Raw genomic sequence first — 16,652 nt, 5'->3', positions numbered from 1 at the left:
AGGAGCGGGTCCGGCCCGGCCAGCTGCACGTGGAGCAGGAATTGGATCCAGATGTTTCCCCCCAGCAGCCGGAAACCGCATCCCCCCATCCAGAAAGTGCTCAGCAGCCCCTTCCACCACCCCACAAGGCCTTGGTGGGGACCAGCCCTGCCAGGATCTGGCATCGCACAGGCAGCAGAGGGACAAGGCAGCTCAGGAGGGCACGGGAGTGGCAATGCCAGCTCTGCCATGGTGCTCCTGTGCTCTGGGTTTGGGGACTCACAGTGACAGGAACCCCCGGGCTGGCACAGCCACGCTCCACCCCCTGCTCATCCTCATCCTGCTCAGCCCCTTCCAAAACCACCCTGCTCTCATATACCAACCCCTCCCACGCTCCACGAGCATTCCTGCAGCAGAGCAGGGATGGGTGCCCACCAGGATGGGTGTCCTCCGGGTTGGGCACGCACCGTGTCAGGCAGAAGGCAACAAAGCCATGAAAAACCCCAAACCTCAGCCTGGGAGGACCCAGCTCCGATATCCAGGCACACACGGGTTGGGGAAGGGCTGGCAGGCGGCTCCAACAATGGGGTGCACAGCACAGGTCATCCCCAGCACCATTCCCGAGAGGTTTCCCAAAGGACACCACACCCACAGGTCCCTGTCACCCTCACAAGTCACCTCCTGCTTTGGGGAAGGTTCCTAGGGCAGTGGGATAGAGACACAGCTTTCCAGCCCCTCCAACCTCCACGAGATTCAGGAAAACCACCTAAAAACCTCAAAAAACCCGTTTGAGGAGCCAGAACCTGAATTCCCCCCCTCTCCCATTATTTAAAGCCCATCCAGCTCCCAAGTCCTGCAATGATGCAAGAATCTCAATTACCATTAAAAGAATGCGTTCCTGCTCCTCCATTACGGAGAAAAGCCTGAAAACCAACCCCTGGGAATTCCACAACTCTAGAAAGAAGAAAAATAAAATATTCATGTAATTTAGATTATTTAAAACACAGCAGTTGGTAAACCAGTCTCTGCACTGGAGGGAACTGGCGGTGTTCGCACCTTGCAGAAAGCCAGGAACGGGTCAGGGCTGGAAAACCCGGTTGTGGCCACGCAGATCCCGGTGCCACCCTGGGGCACCCCACGCCCAGGATCTGGCGTTAAATGGGTTTTTAAACACCTCTGAGCTTGTGGGATGCGGCGCTGCAGAAGGACAGCGGGTTATTTTTATCGTTGCATTAGTTCCAGTTTAATTGCCGGGATGTCATTAATGGCACGGAGCAGGGTCCAGGCATGGGGATGCTGACGTCGGTGTGTCCTGTCCCAAACCCCGTGGAGGAGCTGGGATTGAGACCCTGCACGTGCCTCTCCTCCCACCACCAGGGCTTGGTGACAACCAGGGACAGGAGCCATTGACCAGGGACAGGCACCATCAACCAGGGCTGGACCCTCCTGGCTCATCCTCTCCTGCCCCAGATGCTCCTTCTCCTCCGGCTCCACCCAGCAGCTCCAGGGAAGAGGATGGTGGCTCCCTCCAGACCTCCCTCCTCCTCTTCCTCTCTCCATGGCGGGTCCCAGTTCCCTCCAGTGCGCTGCGACTGGGAATTCTCCTGCCGTCCCTGATTCTCCAGCCCCAGGGCTCCATCATGTCCCACCAGCCCGTCCCACCTGGGACCGTCCCCCCGCCCGCTCCCTCCCCCAGCCCCTCTCAGAGTTCCCACAACTCCAAGAGGGCCAAACACCCCCGGTCTGTGCCAGAGCCAGAGGCTGGGATCTCTCAGGTCACCCAGAGCTGGGACACACACTCAGCTCTTTCCTGGGCTGCTCCCAGCAGGAAACCTCCCACCAGTGCTGGCCCAAGACCCTCCCAGCACTGGAGCTGAGCTAATCCCGGGTTTCGCACCCCAAGGGGCTGGGGGATGGCGCTGCCATCGCGGGCACCCTCTGCTGTCCCCGTCCCCTCCGTGCTCACACAGGAGAGTGTGACAGGAGCAGAGCCACTGCTGAGAAATCACCGTGGAGGAAACCACAGCTGCCCGTCAGCGACCCCACTGATGGCACACGGGAACGGAGACATCGGAACGCGCCCTGCCGCGCCTGCCGGCCGTGTCCCAGCCAGGTGCGATCCCAACGGATTCTTTCCACTGGGAAAGCTGGGATTGTGCCACCAAAGGCTGCCCAGAGCTTTGGATCATGCCCAGCACAGCGTCCCCAACCCGCCAGCCAGGTCCCACAGCCCCCTCCCAGCCCAGCAGCCCCCAAAATGCCGGATGGGATCGGACACAGAATGTGGAATTCGCCGAGGGAGGTTTCCCACAGAAGCCTCCGAGCAGGTGGAGCCCTCGGGGGTTGCCAGAGGTGCCCGAGCAGGCTGGGCAGGGACGGGCAGTGTCACAGGGAGGTGACAATGGCTTCATCCCAACATAGGAATGGCTCCCAGCACGGAAAGCCTGGCCAAGGAGGGTCAGGCTCAGGTGGACACTCTGGGAAGCCGGGATGCAGAGCTGCACCCCACGCTCTGGGACACCCCCGTACCAGTGCCCCTGCACCAGTGCCTCCCAGTTCAGCACTGGGGAGGTGACACCTGGCAGGGACAGGGCCACACGGCTCCTGCAGAGACCAGTGACGTTCCCGGGTGGATTTGCTTTATAGGGTCAGGGAGGAAGGAACCAGCGCGGAGATATTTAAGTGGCGTTTCACCATCGGAAAAAATTAGAGTCACAATATTAATTAATCCTCAAAGCACTTTACGAACATTAACTAATTAAGCCTCCCAACCCCTCTGCGAGGTGGGAAAGGTATCACTGTCCTCGTTTCACAGCTACGGAAAACCCAGTGTGCGGAGGTGATGTGACTCACCCAAGGTCGCTGCGAGCCAGGCAAAGGTGGGAACAGGATCCCAAAATCTGCCCCTCGCTCCTCAGCAGGGCAGGACCCAGCAGTGCTGGGCAGCCCGGAGCCCAGGAACGCAGAATTCCCGAGCCAGGTCCCAGCATCCTGATCCCCACCCAGGGCAGGGTGGAGAGGGACAAACCTGCACCCACAGAGGGATGTCCCGGGGGAAAACGCACCAGAGCCAGGGGTTTTCTGTTAAAACAGAAACCACCGAGGGGTTTTATGGAAAGCCCCACCAACCCTGTGCAGTTTAAAAGCGATTAGAGCCCTGCCTGGGTTATCAACCGGCGTCTCAATCCCGCGGCATCGATCCGGATAATAGCCGGCAATTGTTCAGATACAATATCATAAAGTCACTTTAACTACAGCCATAAAGCTTCCCCCGCCTGCAGCACCGCTGGGCTCCCCGCACCACGCCGGGGCCCCGGCACCGCCAGCACGTGCTTGGGGGCTGAGGATGGCGGGGGGACCCCTCTGGGATCCCCTGAACAGGGACAGGATCCTCAGGGATCACCCCTCGCTTCCACTGCTGGGAGCAGAGGGAATGCAGAGTCCCCCGGGGCTCCCCTCGGCGCCGCTCCCGGGAATCGGCAGTGCCAGAGTTGGGGAGCTCCAAGGCAGCTGCTGAGAGCTGATGTGTCAAGTTTTAATCCGTGGGATTTACGGGAATTGGGAGAAATGGGGGGTGACCCCCGCTGCCCCCCTACAGTGGCCGGGATCCCCCTGCTGCCCTGGTTTGTCCTTGTCCCCAACACACGGAGCTCCCGACTGTGCGGTGCTGGGATCTGGCTCCTCCATCTCCTTCCCACCACCAGCCCCCCATCCCGGGGTGCTCCCACTCCGTGCTCCCTGCCCTGGGTCACCGGGACTGCCGCTGGAGAACACGGCTCTGGAGAACCCCGCCGGAGAACCCGGATTCCCCACCCGCCGCTTCCTCACCCGCCGCTTCCCACTGCTTAATGAGCACAAAATATTTCCATGTTGCCAATTACTTGGTTCGTTTGTGCTGCTGTGGGTAGCGCTGGTGCAGGGAAAATCCCCCCGGAGCTGGCCTGGCCCCCCGGGAGCAGGGAGAGCCTCGGCTGGGTGTCCCCAGGGCTGAGCATCCCCACACATCCTGACACCCCCCGGCCCCCTCGCCCTGGGGTCGCCATCATCAGCAGCCTCCTAACGACATTCCCGTGTCCCCAGTGACATTCCCATGGCCCCAGCGTGACACTGACGGCTACAGGGGGAAAGCAGACCCTTCCCAGGATTTAAACTGGCCTTTGAGGGACTTGGAAAAGGCTTTGGAACCCCCTTTCCTGGTGGTCCTCCAGCAGACGATGGTTTGGGGTCCAACCTGTCGGTGCCACTTTCCAGCACGGAGAAAACCCCGAGCAGCACCACAGATGTGCTGACCTCAGGCCATCCCAGCCGGGTCCATCCCTGCTCCCATCACATCTCCAGGCAGGATTCCCAGCCCGAGCCCTCTCCCCTGGCTGGAATGGCTGCTGTGGCCACCGCCTCAAAACCATTCCAGCAGGTCGGTCCCGGGAGCCGCGTTCCTCCCACCTGTGCCCATAAATCCTCCCTCCACCCAGAGCAAGGAAGTGATTTATACAGTGGAACAAATATTACAACGTTTGAGGAAAAATATAAAAAAAGTCACAAAAATCCATGCAGCTGGATTCCCCTCCCACGGGAACGGGGACTCGGTGACACCGGGATTTTGGGGCAGCGAGGGACACGCCAGGAAGAAGCCAGAAAGAATTGGGCTCTGGCGCTGCCAAACCACCTGGATGCGGGATGCACGCCGGAATCAGCCAGGGATCTGATCACCGTGTCCCCACACAGATCCCAAACCAGCATGGAATGAGCTGGGGGGCTCCGGTCCCTCCTCGTGGAGCCCTGGGCTCTGTGGACACGAAGAAGGGGCTTCACTGCGGACGTCCCCATCCCTGCTCCCGGCCGAAATTCCCACCCGCGGCCCCGGAGCGGGCAGACGCGCTGTGTAGCGGGACATGGCGCTGTGAGAGCCACGTCCTTCTCCATCTCTCAATCACTCCACCAGCATTAATTCCCTAATTTAGCCCCTGGCAGCGATCCTCACCTTACCCACAGAGAAACTGAGGCTGGGGGAGGGAGAAGCCATTTGTCTCCGGGTAATGAGCTGGAAGCCAGATCCAGGATCACCCCCAGCTCGCAGGATAAGAGTCCCTGCTCCCGATCCAAAGCTTTCTATCTTAAGAGACAACATTATGATTTATGATTATCATTAATCAGCTTTGAAATGGAGTCCAGATTTTCCCAGAGTCCAGACCCTGGCTGTGACACTGGGCCCCGGACATCCCCCACTGCCGGCGCTCCGCATCCCAGCACCGGAGGGAGCGCCGGGAAGAGCCAAGGAACAATGGAAAACTGCAGATGGCAGCGGGATGAGCTGGGAGAGGCAGCGGTTGGGTGGCTGGAACTGAGGGCAACTGACCCCAGGAACCACCACGGAGAGGGGAAAGCTGGGAATGCCAGGAAGAGCAGGCAGGGAAAGTCGGGAGCTGGCCCGAGGTGAAGGTCACTTGCGGCAGTGGGCGTTAGGAAGGCCAGCACTGGTTGGGCTGGGTGCTGCCTCCAGAGCACAGATCCTGCTCCCAAATCTGCTCCCAACTCTTCCAGTTTAGCCTTAAATCCCACCTCAAAGGGTCAGGAGCAATGCCAGGGCAGTGGCGGAGCACACGATCCTGGTGTTCCACAGCGCTCGGCACCCGCGCGGCTCCGGCCAAACCAATCCCCACGGTGATCCAATGGAGACATGGATGGAGCCTGGAGCCAGAAGCCATTTCTGCTCCTGACAGGCTTGGATTCTCTGTTGGAAACCACACGGGAGCACCATTTTGACCAGCATTTGCAGCCGGAGCCGGTGCCAGAATTCCCATGAGCCAGTGCCGTATCCGATGGCGGTTCCACAACAATGGGACGGGCACTGGGACAGTCACAGGCACAGCCTGGCAGGGCCACGGCTCCATCCTGAGCCCCTCAGCCAGAGCCAGAGGGCAGCAGGTTCTCCCAACCACCCGGCACGAAGCATCTTGAAAAAGCCAAGGAGGGAGCCTGGAGCGTTCCCAAGATGGACACCAAGCCCTGGAGCACGAGGCTGCTCCCGAGGGAAGATCCTTGCAGGGTTCAGGATAACGGTAACTTCCCAAATAAAGGACTTTGGAGCCAACCCAGTCCTCACCCAAATCCCTCAGCAGCAACGTGGGGAGGGGACGGGGGAGAGCCCCCACCCTAAAACAGGGATCCCAGGGGCGGGAGAGCAGCCGGACACAAAAAAAGAGGGAATTCCAGTTAAAGGGTTTGTACAGGTGTTTTTAAAATGCAGAAAAAATGGTGGAAAGGCAGGAAAAAGCAGAGCAGAGCAACAGGAAAACTGAAACATCCAAATACCAAGAGGGAGAGAAGCCCTGCGGGAGAGCATCTTTTCCCAGGGGCATCTATCCCACCTCCCGCCCTACTCTCCTGGATGTCCTGCTGGATCGGTGCTGAGATCTGGGTGAAATTTGGGAAAAGCCCCTTTGGAAGGGTCGGCACATCGGCCCTGGCTCGGGCAGCTCCGGCGCCGTGTCGGGTAAAAACAAAACCCAGTTTGTGGGTACAATGTGAGAAGAAGGGTCGGTGAGCAAACCAGGAAGGTTTGTGGGATGGGAAGCAGGGAGCTCCAGCGGAAAGGCCTGGATATGGAAAAAGCTGATATTCCTGGTGCGAAAGGGGAGAGGGGCTGACAAAAGGTCCTTTAGATTCCAGGGAGAAGGGAAAATAACCACGGCTGTATGGCACAAAAGCATCGACCATTCCAAAATAACCTTGGAATAAAAACGCCCATCCCAGAGCAGGGCTGCTCCGCCAGCACAGGGTGGGGACAGAGGGATGGAAAAGGACACACGGACACGGCCCGGGCGGCTCCACCAACCCACCCCGGCACCGCTGGGGCTGTGCCGGCATCTCCCGGCCCTTTGGAAGCCGGGTACCCCCAGCCCCCCCTGCGCCGTCCCGGGGGGCTCTGCCCCGCATTTTTCCACTCAATTTCCTTCCCGCGTCGGCAGGAGATAAATCCCTCTGCCGAGGCAGGCGGCCGGAACGGCAAAGCCAGCGGTGCCAAGTTTAATAAGCAACCCTGATCGAGAATCCAGATAATAATTGGGATTATCGAGCTGGCTGGGAAAGAGCTTCCTCAGCTCCTGACAGCACCAGCGCCCAGCACCAGGGTGACAGTGACACCCGTGGGGTCCCCAGCGGGGCTGGGACACTGACGGGAGACTGGGATACAGCCGGGATGCTCCCGAGGAGCAGCGGGAGCTGATCCATCGTTTAATACTGAAATCAAATCAGAATCATAAACCCCTTTTTGGGTGCTCAAGGCACAAGGGAGCCTGCGCCCCCAAAATCCCATGGGAAGACCCCAGGGGTCCCAGCTCCATCCCCACCTCTGCAGGAGCTTCCCTGCATCCCGATTTTGGGGGGGTGGGACACACAGAGCCGGCGCCGTCCCAGCGCCTGCGGAGAAGCTCAGCCGCCGGAATAATCCCGTCGCGGTTGGATTTTGTGCAGGGCACGAGGTCCAGGGGCTTTTTTTCCTCAGTGGAAACAGGATTGGAAAAGGAAAGAATTGGGATTTTTTCAAGTTCTCTACAGGGTCAGGTTGATTTTATTTTACTGCAAATATAAATAGGGTTTTTGATAAATAATAAAAAAAAAAAAAAAAAAAAAAAGGCAGTCTAAATAAAACCCCCCTGGAAGACACGGCACGGAATCCAGAATCCTGGCAGGAATCGCTGTAGCCAGGCTGAGTGCTCTGGAATATTTGTATTTGCTGTCTAAACACTTTATCTCTTTCCCAGCACATGGGTGAGTTTTGCTCCCGTGTAATGTTCAAGGAAAAATAAACCGAGACGGATAATTCCTCCTCTCCTGCAGGGGGAAAAAAACAGAAATCGGACCAAACTTGGTTGTATTGGGGGGAAACAGCAAAATATTTCCAGGGAAATTCAGCCGAACGCCAAGGAAACAGATGGAGGAGGCGATTGGGATGCAGCAGGAGGAGGAAGCTGGGGATGGAATGGGGTTTCCCCATTCCCAGCCATTAAAAACCCCCATTGCCATTTATTCCCCTTTTTTCCCCAAGTTGGCCGCGCTGGGAATCGAAGCCAGGAGAGGTTCGGGTTTGGCACAAAAGATCCAAAATAATCCAAAGTTGGATTCCTGGGGGATTTCAGGGCTGGTGGGGAAGAAGTTGAAACAAAAAGTCCATTCCTGGAGTCAAACAAAACCAAAAAAGATATTGAGTGATGGTGTAAAACTCTGCGGATCCTGGGAACGCCTCGGCAGCGCGGTGGGAATGCCGGGGTGGAAATGCCGGTGGTGGGAATACCGGTGCCAGCATCCACAGGGAGCGGCGGCTCCAGGTCCAGCACCAGGCTGGTGTTTGGTGGGACCGACCTGGCACGGGCAGCTCCAGTGCTTGCACGGACACCCGCATGTGCCTGGAGGTCACGGCTGCAGGGAAAACGGGAAAATCCAACAAAACAAGGCCAGAGCGGCTGGAAACGTCAAGGAAAGTGGAAAACTGGGAGGTCAGGAAGAGCTGATGTGCTGAGGGAGCGTAGGGATGCATCCCACAGGATCCCACCACGGCACAGGTGTATCCCGCGGGATCCCACCACGGCACAGCCCCACCAGGACGTGGCTCGGCCCCGCGGCCGTTCCTCTCCCAGCAGCGGCATCACTTGCTGCTCCTCTGCCTCACCGGCGCCTTGGGAAGCAAACACGGGAAGAGGGGAAAGATTTAAAAGGAGAGGAATCAAAAAAACCAAGAGTCTAAATCCCTGTTTCCACATCCCTCTCCCTTCATTAACGACCCAAAGGAAATCGTCGAATGGATCTGAGGAGGGCTCGGAATGGGAGCGTGGATCTCCCTGCCCCGGCGCTGATTTGGCTTCACCAGAGCCCAGCGCCACGGATCCCGGGCTTTGTCGCGCAGCTGGAGATGGATCCATGGGCAAGCTGGGCCGGATGGGGTGATCCCAAAACTGCCAGCACCTCCAACCCCTTGGAGAGGCTCACTCTGGACCCCTCAGTGCCCCGGGCACCCGCCAAGGGCACAGGGAAGGGGAACTCATTCCCCCGTCTTCATTATTATTCCAGGGAGTAAATTTTCCTCCTTTGGAATGATTTCCCCCACTGTTGTTGCTTTGAGCGCCTCGTCCCCCTCTGAAGTTCGGGACCCCCCACCCTGTGCGGGGGCACAAAAGCACGGCTTCAATCGGAGCAGGGCGGAGGTGGGGGCTTTCCCAATCCCTTTGGAGAAGGATCCTTTTTTCCCCCCATCACGTCTGCGGCACATGGAGGAGCCACAGGAGCCGCCGCAACCCCGAGGGACACGCGGGATGTTCCAGGGGCAGAGCAGGATCCAGGATGCAGAGCCCAAAGTTCTGCTCCGCATCCCAGCGGGGACAAGGACACTCCTGGACACTGCTTGGCTCCCTCCAGCCAAAGTGGCGAATCCCATCAGGATCAGGGCTCATGCCAGTCTCTCACTGAGGGATGGAATAAAAGGTCAGGATGGGATAAGGTCAAGAGGGAAGCAGCAAAGTGGAGCAGGATTTGTCCAGCACACGGATGGGATAAGCTCCGAAGACCCCTGGTTTAAGCACCACCTCCAAAATGAAGGATGTGCCCTAAAAGTGACACCTGGCCCAGATGGGGCACCGGGAATGCTCCCAGGCTCCGAGCACCAGCACAGCCCCACCTCACCAAAATCCACGGGGCTTTGATTTCTCCCCGGGTTTGGGGCTCAACAAGAAAATTTTGGCAAAACCACTTCCCAGCTGCCCTTTGGGATGAAGCTCCAGGCCGGCAGCTCCATGGCCGTGGATCTCTCCACTGCCAGCCCCAATTCACACCGTGGGGGCGGCACAGCCGAAGCCATCAGTTGACCCCAGCGGTGACCCCGGTGGTGACCCCAGCCCTGCCCTCACCCCCCTCCCAGCACAGCCCCTTCACATCCCCCCACAGCCTCTGCTCCACTCGGCTTTTGAGCTGGGAGCCTCATTAGGAGGTAATTAGCTCCGGAACAATGGGAAGCTCTTTAGCAGCCCAGGCACAGCAGCAGCAACAAGCCAAGGGGGATCGAGGGAGGAGAAATAAATAAATAACAACACTGTGACCACCCGGGAACAAGCCAGGACAGAGCAGGGACACGGTCCGGGCTCCATCCCACTGCCCTGCTCTCAGCCTCATCCCTTCCCGCTTTTCCTGCCGGGATCAAAGCAGCACTGGTGCATCCCACGCCCTAACGGCCCCATGGGCGCCGTGCCCCTGACACAGCTCCCAGCCAGCCAGGGGGAACAGCCACGGGGTCCCCCAAAACGGAAGAGTTGAGCTGGTGGCAAAGAGTCTGGACCCACAGACAGCCCTAAACACAGCCCTGGCTTTGGAGGGGGTTCAGAGACGCCTCCGGAGTTCAACTGGCAAAGGCCGAAGTGGCCACCGGCTCACCCCGACACTTCTCCGGTTCTGGAGAATCGTGGAATCGTTTGGGTTGGGAAAGAGCTCCAAGATCATTGATTCCAGGCAATAATCTGGCCTGGATCCTTGGAGAATGGCGCTTCCCCCTGCACTTGCAGAGGCCAAACAGGGCCTGGTCCTGTTTTTGGGATGGATCTCCAAGCGGAGGGAAGCGGCCGGACATTGGGATGAGCACCGGGTCACGGCAAAGGGGGAAAAGGAATTTAAATTCCTCTTAGGGGCTGAAGCTAACAGCGCTCCGAGCTGCTCGCCTTCCTTAAATCCCATAAAATCCAACGAAGCAGGGCAGGATCTCTGCCCCGAGTGGGGAAAACCAGCTCGGATCAAAACGGAGCCTCAGAAATCATGATTAATATCTAACACAAAAGAACCGAAATTGTCACCATCAGGAACAAGGAGCTATTTAAGGAACAATTGCTGCAATTTTCCAGCCAACCCAGCAGCTGAACCTTGTCAGGCACAGGCAGGTACGGCTCCAGCCAGCTCCTGATGCGGCACTGGGATGGACACAGCTGGACAGACGGACGGACCTGTGCCTGGAGCCAGGTAAACCCACAGCCAGGGACATGCCGGAGCCCCCAGGTAGGAATTCCAGGGGAATGTCACACAGGGGTGGCACAGCATTGCCACACAGGGGGGGTTCTGGCACTGGGTTATTTGTGTGTGTAAAGTGTATTTGGGGGGTGGGGGGTGAATAAACACCCACATAAATAAATAAATATATAATTTATATCATACCTATAAATACATTTGTATATAAATATCTATAAATCTGTATGTTTCCAAGGTACCTGAGGGCATCTCTCACCCCCTGCACCGTTCCCACTGCCCACCCTCTGCGTGTCCCACCCCCACCAGGACACCCCGGGATCTGGGGGTGGTCCTGGGGACCGTCTGACCCTCCAGCAGCTCCACATGCCCCCAGCCCATCCTCGCATTAGGATGCGGCGCATGGCCGGCATTTGGATACCAAATGTGCAACCAGCAGGGAATGTAATTGCGGTCCCTGGAAAGGGACAGGCGGAGACGGAGACGGGCACGGAGAGAGAATCCTGTCAGCGACGCCGGCCCGGTGGTGTCTGCTCTCCATTAACCACTCGCCGCAGCCCTGGGCTGGTGAGGAATTGCTAACACGGCTTAACGGGCTGGAAAAGAGGGGTGGGAAGGGCTGGGAGTGATCTCGGCACAAAGGGAGAACAGAAGGAGGAAAACTAAAAGAGCAGAGATTGCACAGGATGAGGCCGAGCGCTGGCACACCCAAACACCCGGCACCGCTCTGGCACCCCGAGAGGGGACTCAGCCCGATGGTGACACAGGAACAACCCGAGTGCCAGGGCTAAATTCACATTAAAATCACTCCAAGGGGGGAGCGGGGCATGATTCTTTCAGAGGCTGATGTGGGCCCCAGTACGATGCCCGTGGGAGCAGAGAGGGAGGACACAGAGAACTGGGGACATGTCGCAATGGGGGTGACCCCAAAAGTCCCAGCCAGAGCCAGGACACAGAGGTTTGGGGATCCAGCCCCACTCCAACACGGAGACATGGGTGGGATCCCCCCAAGCTGAGCCCTCTTGCTCAGCCACCCCTCTGCAGCACCAAATTGCCCTGGAAAAATCAGACGTGACATCGTCTTTGCTCCCTTGATGGAGAGGTGGCACACACAACCACCAGCGGCCTGGCCACAGCCCCTCGTGACACACAGGTGGGCAAGTTGGCCCTGGCTTGGGTGGTCAGTGGGTCACGGTCACGGCCATGGCTTTCCTGGCCACGGGCACCAAGCTCTGGGCTCTCGGACAAAGCACCAGCAACCGGCAGGCGCCGGGGCTGCAGCTCCAGGAGATAGGAATGCAGGAAAAAAGGGGAACAAAATCCAATGGAATTGGGAACACAATCCAAATCCCCTCCAAGATGTGCCCCCTTCACCCCAACCCCACCACCCCTGTGGCACGGGCACCTTGCCTCTCAAAGGACCCCCCAAAGTCCTGCCCTGCCGTCAACCGCTGGCCCCGAGCATCACCCAGCTCTGCAAATCCCCCTGCTAGGAACCATTTCTCCGGTTCCCGATCCCAGGATTGGGGAGTGCAGAGGAGCAGAACAGAAATCCCAGCTGTGCTCACAAACCACACCGAAAAATAATACAGAAATCAGCAAAAGAACCGTTCGGAGGCAGCGCCGTGACCTCAGCATTAAACCAGGCCACGGGCACGATCCCGCCCGGTCCCAGGGATCTGTGCCGTGAACGGAGGGAGGAAAACCCCTGGCACTTTGCACATTCCCGCTGTGGATCCAGCACACGGCAGTGACAGCGGGATTGCTGCAGGAACACCGACCAGCATTCGGGAATGACGATTCCCTGCCTGTCACCCGGCTGTCAGCAGAGCGGGGGACGGGAACAAATCCCAAACCCTCTGCCCTTCCTCGGCCTTCCAGCATGGCCATGAGGCCACAGGTCAGGATCACAGGACTGGAGACCTTCTGAGGACAGGTCACTCCTTCCCACAGACCTTTTCACCCGTAGCACAGAGGTTTTCCCAAATCTCTGATTTTTTGCCGCGTGTTGCGGTGCCGCGCGCAGAGACATCCACCCTAAACCTGCTGTGCTGTGGGGGGCAATGGGGGCCAAAACTGGACACCCCAACCCTCTGGTGATGCTGCACACTCCAGGACACCCGGATCGACCCGCTTGGCTCCCAAGGCAGATCCACCCTGGAAACCTATGGGTGAGCGGCTCCCGCACCACCAGCTGGAAAACACGGAGTGACGGCGGGGAGAGCCCTGCGTGTGCTGCCGGACCCCTGCCCACCGTGCTGGACCCCTGCCCGTGGTGCCAGACCTGGGAAGAGCCCCAAGATCCCATCCATGGATGGCATCCACGACCAATGGATCCACCCGCACCCGGCCCGGCCACAGCCAACGGATCCACACCCGGAGAGCGACCATCGGCAGCGCCTGTACGTGCCACGGAGCAAAAATCCACACTTCCACACGGTACCGAAACTGCCCGTTATTATATAATTCCACGTTCATCATCCTTCGTTTTTTTCCCGGATAACCCAGGAGTTCCATCCAGCCAAACGGTTTCCCAGCGCATCCTCACGAAACCATTTAAAAATAAAAATAAACCTTGTAAATCCACAGCGAGTGGTTAAATCTCTCCCCAGAACAGGGAAATTGCAGCATCCCGAGGTACCACTTATTTTTAATTTAGCCCCAATTACGAAATATAGAATTATTCTAATCTGGGCAAATCATATCGACCATGAGATTTATTCCTGTCCTTTATAAAATACAGATTGCTGTATAAACCTGAGGAAAAATATTTAGCGGCAGAGAAGGTCTGTGGGTTCAAACAGGGCATTTTAACCTTGGGTCTTTTCTCCTTTTTTTTTTTAACCCCTTTTTATTTCCCCCTCACTAAATGAGGTGTTGGCGAGGGGGGAAAAAAAAGAATGAAAACGAGAGACCAGAAAAAGCATAAATACGTTTTTTCGTTCATTTTTAAGAATGAGACGGTCTTCTAGTAACTCCAGAGACAAAATAAACCCACCGCTGGGTTCAAAAAGGGAATAAGCAGGAAACTCAATGGCAATTTCAATCTTTGCAACCCCTAATAAATTGCCTCGAATTCCGAGAGCCGAAGGCGCAGGCGGGGAGCGCTGGCGACACGGGGCGCTCCCACATTGGGGAAATTTGGGTCACATCCCGGAGCCAGGCGCTGCGGACGTGCCTGCTGAACCCACCAGCCATTGTCTGCTCTTCCCTCCCAGCCCCTCATGCTTCCCTCTGCTCCATTTTATTTCCCCCCCCCACCCCGCTCCTCGAAAATATTTTCCCTGCCAACAGCAGATTTAGAAATATATAAATATATAAACGTATATGGAATAACGATCCACCGTGGGTTTTTCGAGGAGAAATTCTCGGCGGCGTCTACGAGGGGGCGAAGGGGATGGAGCCGACGCCATCACCGGTGTCGGGTCCCGGGACGCTCATCACCAACGGCCAAGGGGCTACTTTTGGCTGTTGGCACCACCATTGGAACCCTTGGGTGCCAAATCCCATCCCCAGGAACCCTTGGGTGCCAAATCCCAAACGTCAGAACCTTTGGGCGCCAAATCCCAGCCACAGGAACCCTTGGGTGCCAAATCCCAGCCACCGCCCCAACCGCCCTCATCTCCGGGATGCCGGAGTTGGACCGGGGGGGGCCCCTCACACATGTTTGGCATTTGGGAGAACAAAAGCAAAGAGCCCAAAGTGTGGCAGCTGGGGGGGGGGGGAGCACCAGGAGCCGAAACCAAAAACTTCGCAATGGGCAAAAAAAAACAAAAAAAAAAATTAAAAAAAATATATAATTCCCTGGCTCTTACAATCCCCCACAAAAATGTGAGGGAGATAATAAAATCCATATGCACCGCGGGCGGCCCGCGGCGCAGGCACCGCCGCCAAGGCACCGCCACCAAGGCACAAAGGGACGGGCTCGCCCCAATTTCGGGGCGGCGAGAGGGGCACGGGTGGGTCCCCCCAAAGGCACGTGTGGAGGTTGGACGGGCACCGGGTGCTGCTGAGGGTCCTCGGCCCCACGCGTGTCCCAGCGTCGAAACACCGCCGGGAACTTTGCCCAAGTGCGCCGGTGTCATCGAGGGAGAGAAGGTGCCACCGAGGGTCCCCTCATGGATGGCAGCAGGGGATGAGGCACCCGGTGCTGGAGGAGCCGCCTCACGTCGCTGGCAGCCCAGGGGACGAGGACCAGGCCACGCCGTGCCCTACGAGGCCACTCATCACGCAGGGACCGAGGGGGACAAAGAACCCCCCGTTTGACCCAGAAAACAGGGCAGCCCAAAGCCGGGGGCCACAGGGGCAGCAGCACCCACAGAGCTCATCCCTCGCCGCTCACAGACAGTGCCAGGCTCGGGAGAACTTTGCGGAATTTTGGGGTTTGATGGCTGGTTTTTTGTTTTTACAGGAATCCCCACAAACGGGCCCGTTCAGAGCCCAAGGGGTGTCCCCACGGGGTGGGTGGGGGGTCCCGAGGGTCCCAACCACCTGAACATTCTCAGAGCAGAATTCCTCCTGCTCCCAACTCACCAACAGTTTTTGGTTCTTCAAAATCATGAACAAAGAAATACGAGAGAAACGAAACTCTTGTCCCCCGCAAAAAAAACCACTTGGTGGGGAAAAACCAGACAGAAAAATCGAAATTCCAACTGGAGTCAGGAAACGAAGCCAACTGTGGGTATTGTGCTTCCAGGATGGGAATGACCCGGGAGCAGCAGGGCCGGGCATCCCCAGCTCCGCACTCCCCCTGCCCCCCTCAGGCCCGTTTTGCCTTTTTCCCCCCAAATCGCTCTTTCCGACCCCCCCGCCCCTCCGCAGCCGCCGCTTTGGGCGGATTTAGGGGTTTTTTTCGCAGAACCTTCATCCCGGGAGAGGGACCGGGGGGGGACGGGGTGGCGGGGGGAGGAACTTGAACTTCCCCGAAGTTGGGCGCGGAGGGGCCGAGCCGCAGCCCCCGCCGCCCGCTCCCCCCCGCCGCCCCCGGGAACGCGCCCCGCGCCCGGCGCTGCTCCCGGCGCTGCCGCAGCCCCCGGGGACGGTCCGCCGGGGGCTCCGCGGGAACTTTCGGGGGAGGGACCCCCGGGGACCACCCCCCTCCCCGGGGCCGCCCAGCCCGTTCACCGGAGCCCACCGGGGCCTCGAGGGGGACCCGACCCTCCACGGGCGGCGGCGGCCGCTGTCACCGGGCGGCGGCAGGCGCTCACCGGGTGTGCGTGCGGAGGGAAACACCGACTGGAACTCGGGCGCCAAGGCCGCCCCCGCCGCCCCCCGCCTCACCTGGGATTGCTCCGGTTCCAGTAGACGGCGAACCGGTCCGAGATAACTTTCCCGGTCTCGTCGGTCCAGACGCAGACGCCGAGGAGCGCGGCGAGCAGCGCGGCCGCCCCGCAGCGCACCATCGTCCCGGCGGGCGGCGGGCGCGGCTCCGGCCGCTTCACGGGGCGGCGGGGCCCTGGGGCCGGCCGGGGACGGCGGGCGGGCGGCGGGCGGCGGCGGCGGCGGGCGGGCGCCCAGCCCTCACCATCGCCCGCGGCCCCGGGCGCCGTCAGCGGGGGGACTCGGGGACGGCCGCGGTGCGGCGGCGCCGGGGCAGCCGCATCCCGCGCTCGGGCGGCGGGGACCGGCCCGGTTGCCGCGGCGCCCCGGGCTCGCCCCGGTACCGGGAACCTTCC

The 16,652-nt window shown here is 59.0% G+C and overlaps 1 protein-coding gene across 2 annotated transcripts in view; it reads right to left on the bottom strand.

Moving 5' to 3' along the window:
* The window catches only part of EFNA2 (ephrin A2), a 40,795-nt gene extending 24,373 nt beyond the window's left edge, over window positions 1-16,422 (bottom strand). Inside the window, exon 1 of one of the 2 annotated variants that reach the window (XM_032092920.1) lies at window positions 16,258-16,422. In XM_032092920.1, the coding sequence (XP_031948811.1) occupies window positions 16,258-16,379 (122 nt within the window). In that variant the 5' untranslated portion in view covers window positions 16,380-16,422. The remainder of the gene's footprint in view (window positions 1-16,257) is intronic. The other variant, XM_032092921.1, reaches the window with a different exon arrangement.
* Between the last annotated feature and the right edge of the window lie 230 nt (window positions 16,423-16,652).

The sequence above is a fragment of the Corvus moneduloides genome, chromosome 28 (assembly GCF_009650955.1).
Source record: "Corvus moneduloides isolate bCorMon1 chromosome 28, bCorMon1.pri, whole genome shotgun sequence".
Classification (NCBI taxonomy): domain Eukaryota; kingdom Metazoa; phylum Chordata; class Aves; order Passeriformes; family Corvidae; genus Corvus; species Corvus moneduloides.
Note: the sequence above shows the minus strand (reverse complement) of the source record. Positions and strands in the feature narration are given on the sequence as shown.